The 10,425-nt window shown below is 42.6% G+C and overlaps 1 protein-coding gene across 1 annotated transcript in view; it reads right to left on the bottom strand.

The window, feature by feature from the left end:
* WDR17 (WD repeat domain 17) overlaps positions 1-10,190 on the bottom strand; it is a 66,643-nt gene extending 56,453 nt beyond the window's left edge. Inside the window, exons 1-4 of the mRNA XM_014547758.1 lie at positions 10,180-10,190; positions 9,467-9,587; positions 2,371-2,499; positions 502-685 (exon numbers count right to left, since the gene is read on the bottom strand). Coding sequence (XP_014403244.1) covers positions 502-685; positions 2,371-2,499; positions 9,467-9,532 — 379 coding nt within the window. The 5' untranslated portion in view covers positions 9,533-9,587; positions 10,180-10,190. The remainder of the gene's footprint in view (positions 1-501; positions 686-2,370; positions 2,500-9,466; positions 9,588-10,179) is intronic.
* Between the last annotated feature and the right edge of the window lie 235 nt (positions 10,191-10,425).

Raw genomic sequence — 10,425 nt, 5'->3', positions numbered from 1 at the left:
GGGGAACGTTGGAGTCTGCAGCAAGCAAGCCTCGTGCTCGCTTCAGTGCCTGGCTGCCGGCCGCCATCTTGGCTGACAGTTAATTTGCATATACTCACTGATTAGCCAATGAAAAGGGTAGTGGTCGTACGCTAATTACCATGTTTCTCTTTTATTAGTGTAGATTATTGTATTATTTTAGGTACGAACAACTGTAAACTACTTTTGCCACACCCTGAGTTTTGAAAATGTTTGTGTTTTATTTAAATACTAACAAAATGACTTGGTATTTACTGTTTCTGATTGTTCGGTGTACTGAGTATAATTTTTCATGGAATTCTGTTTCCATTTGGCACACACGCACACACACAATCATGAGCCAGGACGTGCACTGTATTTCTTGTGCAGGTTACCAGGAGAGAGCTGGGCTACTTGAAAACCTGAGCTAACTGAAATAAAATATTCTGTTCATCAAAATACAAATGTTTCATTCCATAAAATACATCCCCGTTCCAAAGATACCTTTTGTATTGTTGAGTTTAGCAATGACTTTTTGTTCTGCCACATTCCAAATGATCACTAAGTTATCGGAACTGCCACTTGCAAAGAGATCGGGGTTATGTGGACACCAAGAGATAGCTGTGATAGTTTTTTTGTGTTCAGACATAATTGCGTGGAGTTTAAATTCATTATAACGGTGATCCAACTAAAAAAAATACATAAATAAAACATTTCAGTGCTTCTTTTTAGATCGTACACTTTCCATTAATCACATTTCCACAAGCTACCTCGATGAACATTAGCATACCTCTAATAACAAAATATGAACACATTTCAAGCCTTGGTCTACTTTCGGGTATATTTGATCAGCTGACAGAAACTATTTTGAAAAAATATGAGAGAATTGAAATGAAACGTATCGATTTTAAAAACGAGTAAAAATAAATGATGTACATTTAAATACACATAATTGCATTTTTATCATATTTTTATAGCTAAATCTATGAGGAAAACACTCTTCATCTCAAAATATTTTTACTGCAATGTTTCACTTATATTTGAATAAAAACATTTAGGTTAAATAAACCAACTCTCATTATTATTACATTAGTAAGATGTCCATAGTCTGCCAAGCAATGACCCTATTGTATATCCTTGCTTTCTGGAGGGGCATTATACTGTGTTCTTATATGTAAGTGGGCAAAAGGAATTGCCTCATTTTCCCATTTCCTTTCGTAAATGTGCCATTCATTAGTGAGCCAATTGATCTTTTTATCATTGTTAACATATTTGGGATTATATTATGTCATTTTATTGTTTCGTCCTTTAACATGCAATGAACTTTTCACATTGTTATTCAGGGTTTTACTAGTCATTGTTATGTTAGTGACTTATTATCCCAATCTCTGTTTAACCATGCAGTCACAGTAAATCCTGACTGCTAACATGACCCTGAACACCCTACCTCGGGAGCCTCTGCTATTGGCCAGTATCATCTGGCTTCATTTTCTTCCTAGTCCACTCTGACCTTGTTTCTCCACTACAGCCAAACCATTCCTGCTGGAGGGCCTGTGCCTGCAGTCCCCTGGGCCAATGACGCCCTCCCCCCATTTGTCCACAGGTGTTCCTTCCCCTGTCCAAGTCCCAGTTCAAAACACCTCTTCAGAGACCTGTTTTCTGACCAAGGTATCAAAATAACTTCACGCTGCTTCCCAGAAACTGTCCCGTGACTTTCTTTAACCTTTAAAATTGATATATAATGCACATTTAACATTATATTCGCTTCAGGTATACAATATGCTGATCTGATATCTGTACACATTGAGCTTGCTGCCGTCTTCCATATGGGGGATGGAAGTGGAGAACTGTGAGTTCTATGGGAACTGCATTTTTTACTGACTCGTTCCCCTTATTCATGCATCCACTGGTTGATTCATGTATGTGCCCTGACTGGGGACTGAACCCTGAACCCTGGTGTTTCAGACGAAGCTCCAACCAGCTGAGCCGATCGGCCTGGGCCTCCAGTGGCATGCTGATACTGCCACACACTCGAGAAATGAACTCTACAAAACCTTACTCGCTACTGTGGGAAACTCATTCCTGTCTAGATTAACACTATTATTTCCAACATTTTCAATAGACGACAACACTATTAGTAATTAAAAGGAATTTTACTTCAGAATAAAGCAACATTTTTTTTTTCACGTTTAACTGAAATGTGTTGGTGTTTCAAGATTAAAAAAAAAATCATTTAGAAAACATTTAGTGAGTATCTGCTGAATGCCAGAGTGCACGATAACATGAGAGTTGAACGATGGGGAAGACAGTCATTGCTTAAATGGTCATCGCACCTGATGAAAGGAAAAGTCGGGGAGAGGCGGGATTATTTACCTGGTAGACGTAGATGGCCAGGGTGGCGCAGTAGGCAAACCTGTCCCCGCTGGCAGCGCACACGTCCTTGTTCCAGGGCTGACACCCGGCGGCCAGCAGCCCCACCTGCCTCACCCGGGACATGCTGGCCTTGGAAACAAACAGGGAGGAAGGTCGGTTACTGTCATCCCGAAACAACCTTCCTCTTCATTGTCTATAACTGTCTTCCTCAATCCTTGTCTCTGTGCCCTGAACAAATGTTCTATGATTGCCATCAATCTCAATGTACTGTTTCAGAGAACAGGAGTTTAAATCTGCAGATGTCTATGGACATCAAGGCAGGCCATGTAAATTAGGGAAGCAGGAGACTGTAAAGTGCTGAGTGACAGGGGACACTGGGCCAAGGGCTGGGAAGCACAGGGGAGTGACGGGGTCTTGCATGGAGCAGAGGGTGCACAGCCTGCCTGCAGGGCTCCGAGACCCCTGGGGGAGGCCCTGCCTGGTGCCAGACGCATGGGGCTTCCCAGACAGAAATATATAGATATTTTGTATACATTTTTATTGATTTCAGAGAGGAAGGGAGAGGGAGAGAGAGAGAAACATCAATGATGAGAGAGAATAATGCATCGGCTGCCTCCTGCATGCCCCCTACTGGGGATGGAGCCCACAAACCGGACATGTGTCCTGACCTGGAATTGATCAGTGACCTCCTGGTTTATAGATCAGCATTCAACCACTGAGCCATGCTGGCTGGGCAGAAATATACAGATTTTTATGTAAAATATGACCTGGAATTGAACTGTGACCTCCTGGTTCATAGATCAGCGTTCAACCACTGAGCCACGCCGGCTGGGCAGAAATATACAGATTTTTATGTGAAATAAAAATACATTTTTATGTAAAATGTACAAATTGCCAAATGTAAAAAGGGGCAATTCATTCAAGGCATCAAATTCAAATGTAAAACAATGAGCCAATATCCGGAGGAATAGGGCATTTGTCATAGAACTTCAACATTTTTACACAGGTTCTATATTCTTACAAAAACGACGTGAGTTACACAGGGAGATCTACAGGCTGCACGGCAATGTTGTTCATTGCGAAGAGGGGCCGACGGAAGCCGAGGCCGCTGACTCTAAACTGTGTATGTGGCCGCACTGGGATCCTCTGTGTCTGTCTGTCTGTCTGTGGCTCCGGGTGTGGGGGCAGCAGTGTGTCCTGTGACCTCACTTCTCTCATGGATCTGAGAAGCGTTGTCCATTTTCTGTTCCTTCAGGTTTTATTGTTTCAGATCCAACTGAGGACTTCTAAGCTCCTTACTTGCCTGACTAGAAACTAGAAGTCCCTCAGCTCCATTTTTGTGTTAAAAACAAGAAAATTACTCTGAAATCCATGCCAATATATATTTTTTAAAATATATTTTATTGATTTTTTACAGAGAGGAAGAGAGAGGGATAGAGAGTTAGAAACATCGATGAGAGAGAAACATCGATCAGCTGCCTCCTGCACACCATCCACTGGGTATGTGCCTGCAACCCAGGGACATGCCCTCAACCGGAATCGAACCTGGGACCCTTGAGTCTGCAGGCCGACGCTCTATCCACTGAGCCAAACCGGTTAGGGCAATGCCAATATATTTTTACTTTAACTATTAGTGTATCCTGATTTGCTACTTTTTAACTTTCATGTTTAGATAATATAAACATTTCGATTTTGTCATATAATTTGTATGCCCTTTAAATCTCGGGGTCCACCAACTTATGTCCTTCCTAAACTCAGAGTTGAATAACTCGTCCACACCAGCCATGAAAATACTACATAGGACAAAACAAAATGGCATTTTATTTTAAAAATCGAACATTTTGAATGAAATATTTAAAAATCATTTATTATTAAATATGAATACTATGATATTTATAAATCTGAGCTATGTATTTAATCTGGTAATATTTGAAACTTCCAGATTATTTTTCAACAGTATTATTATAAGATACTAGTATATTTGGCACATAATACTATATAGCCTTTATGAAGTGATGCCTAGAGTTTCTGAGGAGATAAAGCTTCTGTCATCTCTGTGGTCAGCATGGGTTGGTCCACAGAGAATGGATCCGCATTTCTGGAAGCAGACCTGCTCAGCTGTGGTCCATTTCAAAACATGCATCTGCATTTTAAATGCGAATCCTGTAGAATGTCACATATCTAGGCAAGTAAGTGGACTTAGAATTAGGTGGCGGGTAACTATGTGCTTCAAATAAATATTGTATCCTTGTTTATCTTTATTCTATAACATGTTTCATTTTTTATTTGAACAATTTAAGGAATCCCACGTCTATTCTAAAGGTTTGTTGCTTCAGAACATATCATCTTTCTGGCCCAGAAACAACGCGTGCGCTTTAAAGATGAGGCACCAGGCAGTGCAGCTCACGGCTATCGCAGATGGAGACAGGCTCTGGGAGGAAGAATGCCGGAGCTCCCTGCACCGCGTGCACGTGCCAGTGTCAGTAGCCTGGCAACCACAGCCCTGCAGAGGGAAGGTGTTTATTTTTCCAGCCTGCGGACAATTTTAGTTTCAAACACACACACACACACACACTCACTCACATACATTCACACACACACACACTCACATACATTCACACACACTCACTCACACACACATCCATTCATACACACCTTCACACACACTCACATACACTCACACATACACACTCACACATCCACTCACACACACACTCACACATCCATTCATACACACCTTCACATACACTCACATACATTCACACACACTCACACACATTCACACACATATACTCACACACTCACACACATACACACACCTTCACACACACACTTACACATCCACTCACACACACCTTCACACACACTCACATACACTCACACACACACAACACTCACACACACTCAGACACATATTCACACACACACTCACATACTGACACACACAACACTCACACACACACTTTCACACAGCCACATACTCTCACACACACTCTCTCACACACATACACTGTAACTGCAGTGAAGATGCTTTGCACAGTAAGTGTACAAAATACAACGAAAGTGATGAGTATATTGTCATTACATTTATATACTACTAGAGGCCTGGTGCATGAAATTCAGCCCAGCCTGCACCCTCTCGAAATCCGGGACCCCTTGGGGGATGTCCGACTGCTGGTTTAGGCCCGATCCCACCTGCAGATTGGGCCTAAACCGGCAGTCGGACACCCCTCTCACAATCTGGGACCACTGGCCCCTAACTGCTCACCTGCCTGCCTGATCGCCCCTAACCCCTCTGCCTTCGTGATTGCCCCAACCACTCACCTGCCTGTCAGATTGCCCCTAACTGCCTCTGCCTCCCTGATCGCCTCTAACCACTCGCCTGCCTGATCACCCCTAACCACCTCTCCCTGTCTGATCGCCCCTAACCACTCTGCCTGACTCCCTGATTACCCCTAACTGCTCGCCTGCTTGCCTGATCACCCCTAACCACTCACTGGGGGGCTGCCAGCTGGGGTGAGGGGCCGTGGTCATTCTGGTCTCTGGTCGTACTGCCATTTTGGTTGCTGAGCTTTTATTATATAGGATGAGAGCTCACTTTTGAAAATGCAAGAGTATTATGAAATGAAATGATCACAATAAAATTTAAAATACAGCTATATAGTTGTAACCCTGACAAAAATTAAATTTTACAACTAAGTTAAAATCAAGTTTATATATGTGTCTGTGAGAAGGTAGAAGTATGTACATATGCCATAAACAAGAATTCCATCAATGTGTAAAAGGCCAATTTGGTGCTCTAAAGATCAAACACACACCTGTATGTGAGTTTTCAAACACTACATATCTCCATTACAATTTTTAACTCAAAAATCCATCTTGTGAATATTTAAAACATAACCTACTGACAAAGTCTGCCATGCTGAATGCTGATTATCTCCACTAATAAAAGAGAAAGATGCAAATTGACCGTACCTTCACGACAGCCAACAGCCAATCAGGAGTGAGTATGCAAATTAACCCAATAAAGATGGCGGGTTATTTTGCATACGCAGGTGCCGAGCAGCTGGGTGTGGGGCGGGACGCTTATGTCGTTGCCATGGTGACGACGCAGGTGTTCCGCACTACCCCAGCTGCTGCTCCAGGCCTCTGGGCAGCTCCAGGCTGGAGTGAAGGCAGAAAGGCGGCTCTGGGCTGGAGCGAAGGAGGAAAGGCACTCCGGCCCGAGCGAAGGCGGTGCCAGCAGACAGGAGAAGGAAGGCCCATTCTTGCACGAATCTTCGTGCATCGGGCCTCTAGTATAGGGTATAAATGCACATACACATCACCTGAAAAGTAACAGGCTGGATTTTTGGAGAACATAAAAGTCAACACTCATGTGCCCATTTTCATTATTTAGGGTAGAATCTTTCTTCCTTGTCTAAGCCTGTGTAAGAGCTGATCAAAACCTGAGCCAGAAGAAGCTCACGCTCATGAAGACAATATGGTAATTTTAGGGTCACACTATGCCTACAACAGCTACTATTATGGAATGTCTCAGAACCAGGAACTCATCTATAAAGGCCAGTGGTGTCAGCAAAGGGCAGACTGGAGCAGAGGGTGGGAGGAGGGACTTGAATCCTCACACTCTCCATGAGCTGCCCCAGAGGCACTATAAGGGAAAACATGATTTTAGTAAAAAGCATTTGTTTCTTGGCCTCAGACACCCTTTTCCCCAAAGTAGATGACCATCCGTGTCCCCTCCCAATGAGGAAATATGGACGACACTGGAAACTAAGCCTTTTGTTCCAACATCAGAAATGCACTTACTACATTTAAAACGCATGGACATGATACATAATAAAGAATGCTGACACTGCAGAGTGTGTGTGCGTGCGTGTGTGTGTGTGTGTGTGTGCATGTGCGCATGTGCGCGTGTGTCCGGGGGGATTGGAGTGCTGTTATTTTAAACTCATAAGCTGAAACATTTTATCATTTACGGGTAGGACTAGAATTCTCAAGCTCAATCCTGCAGAAGGCTCAGGATTCACAGTATGAGGGATTTTCTCCAGAGTCAGGTATTAACTGGCTCCAGGACTGTTTACCAATTTGGTTCACAGCTGAAGAAAAAAATTCTAAAAAGTAGGCAAGAGGCTTTAAACTGCTGAGGATTTACAATGAGAGAGATAATTAAGCCAAACGAGGAGAAATAAACCAAAGAACTTATATCCTTATATGCATAGCCCATCAACACGGGCAATAGGGCAGTGAAGACCTGGGGGTGTGAGGTAGGGTCTGTGATGAGGGGGTAAAAGGAAGGAAATGGAAGGTATCTGTAATACTATCAACAATAAAAAATATATTATAAAATGAACTGAAATAGTGAGAAAATATCTCTGATGAAGATGATAAGAATGGGAAACTGAAGAAGTGAGGAGGAAGGAACATTCAGTGGTGCACATCTCAGTAGCACCTGTCCTCCAGCGGCAACGGGGAAGCTGGGAAACTACAGGAAGATGTTCCACTCATTAATGAAAAAAAATCCACTAATTGCCTTCATTTGAATAATTTATAATTCATCCATTAAAAGGGTAAAAAGTCTAAGAGAAATCATATGTTATTCTAAACAAATCCATTTTGATAAGGTGCATTTTTAAAGAGCAGTTTTGTACTATTGCAATAATATATCCAAATAGTTATTTTCAAAAATACTATGCCAAAGTTGCCATAGTAACAATGCAAAGCCTTTTGGAACATAATTGCCTAATAATCTATCAAATGTAACATAGCCCACTACCTAAGAAAATTATTTACATTTCCTTTTATAATATTACTAGAAGCCCGGTGCACAAATCCCCTCAGCCTGGCCTGCACCCTCTCGCAATCCAGGACCTCTTGGGGGATGTCAGACTGCCAGTTTTGGCCTGATCCCTGCTGGCCAGGTCGAGAGACCCCACCAGTGCACAAATCCATGAACTGGGCCGGTTTCAGTCCAATCCCCACAGGCTAGGCCAAGGGACCCTGGGCCTCTAGTCTATATATATAGAAGCCTAAGCGACTGAACAACTGGTCAACTAGTCGCTATGATGTGCACTGACCACCAGGGGGCAGACGCTCAACGCAAGAGCTGACCACTGGTGGTCAGCGCGCTCCCATAGCTGGAGCGCCACTCAGCTGACCAACGGGCACCAGACGCAGGGCTCACGGCTGGCCGCAGCCCGGAACCACAGCAGAGCAGCAGCGAGCCTATCGAGCAGCGGCGGCGGCAGGAGCAGCCGGGCTGGGATGAGCAGGAATGGCAGGCAGGAGCGGCAGGAGGCGATGGATTGCCGGTTTGGGCCCGATCTCCACCGGATATGCCAAGGGACTCCACAGATGCACGAATCCATGCACCAGATCTCTAGTATGCATATAAGATCTTTGGTTAATCTCTTCCTGCCCTCCCCACTCCCCACTCCCCGCTTCCCTCTGAGATTCATCAGTCTGTTCCATGTTTCCGTGCCTGTGCGTTGAGCATCTGCCCCCTGGCGGTCAGTGCATGTCATAGCTACCAGTGGAACAGTTGAATGGTCGCGTAGGCTTTTATATAGAGAGATATATAGATAGTATTATTAAACGCATCTATTCATTGAATGCATTTCTTTATGAAAAATTATTTCACTGAAATTATTGCTATTTTTATATATTAATCTCATTAGAAAGAATTCTAGTTTATACAGGGTCGGTCAAAAGTCTGTTTACAGTTATGAGTATGCGAAACACAGAATTCTTGTATTATTATTTACTATTGTTTTATTTTCCATATGAACAACTGTAAACCTATTTTTGCCCCACTTTATATTTAAGCCTAAAGACAATCTGAAAACACTATGAATTCATCTTAAACCAGGATAGAAAAATGCCTTTTCTTCAATGTATAGGTAATTAGGACTATTCGCATATATCATATTCTTACCTCTGCTTTTAAATCTATCAAATAAGTATCTTACTTGACTCAAACTTTTGCAATGCAAAATTGTCCACAATGAAAATGGCGCAGTAATACAATACAATTGCATGAGAAATAAAACAGGAAAAAAAAACATAAAATTATAACTACAACATAAATATCGCTTACTCTTTGCAGTCCTTCATACCAATCATCTTGCTCAAACCAACTTGAAATGTAAGTCATCCAAGCCATAGGCTGTTTCTACCTTAATCAAGGCAAATGGAGACTCAGCATCGCAAGGCAGCACCTAAAGTAACAACAATGAGTTTCAACCACGCAGCTCACCAACTCTGCCTGGAGAAAGGCTGTTCAGGACAAGAAGCGAGGCGTGCACACACATTTCAGCTGAAGCAGTGTTAACGATTTACAAAGAACAGTATCTGTAGAAATAATGCTAAACCAGAAAATGGACGCCTATATTCAACTAAGAAAAAAAATAAAACAATAATGTTATTGCACAGTACCTGAGAAAATGCTGCATCAAAGAGTTTATTTGGTTTACAGTTTTCATTCTAAAAATCTTAGTTTTAACTTTCGCAAGAAACAGGTGAGTTTCTAGAAGTTACCAAGTTAGCACAAAAACACACAAAATAACAGGAAGCAGAAAATCAGTTTCATTGTCAACCTTAGGAGTTGGACAGACAGCTAGGAGAAAGTTTCTAGGTTAACAACTGTACAAGGACAAGGTCAATCCTATATATCTATTTGCTTCCAGCTCAGCTGACTGCTAACCTTAGCACCTGAAATGATTTATAGACAGCCAGGACTGGATGGAGTGCTAAGGTGTTCCACAGAGAATCAAAATCACACCCATCGGGCTTCATTTTAGTCTTACTCACTTCCAGAAGAAGTTATTTACTAGCCATGCTAAAGAAGAGATTTCTTGGAACCCTGGGAGGATATCTGAACTTGAAAATGGCCTCCCTAAAGCTTAGATGCATCACCCACTGTGTAACAGGTTTTGCGTGATCCTGTCCTGGCCGAGCTCATCAAACCCTCACACCTTGGGGAAGAAAAAAAGGAAGGGAAGGAGAGAGGAAGGGAGAAGGGAGAGAGGTGGTGGTGGAAAGAAAAAAGAAAACAAT

Source organism: Myotis brandtii, unplaced genomic scaffold (genome assembly GCF_000412655.1).
Source record: "Myotis brandtii unplaced genomic scaffold, ASM41265v1 scaffold484, whole genome shotgun sequence".
Taxonomy (NCBI): Eukaryota; Metazoa; Chordata; class Mammalia; order Chiroptera; family Vespertilionidae; genus Myotis; species Myotis brandtii.
Note: the sequence above shows the minus strand (reverse complement) of the source record. Positions and strands in the feature narration are given on the sequence as shown.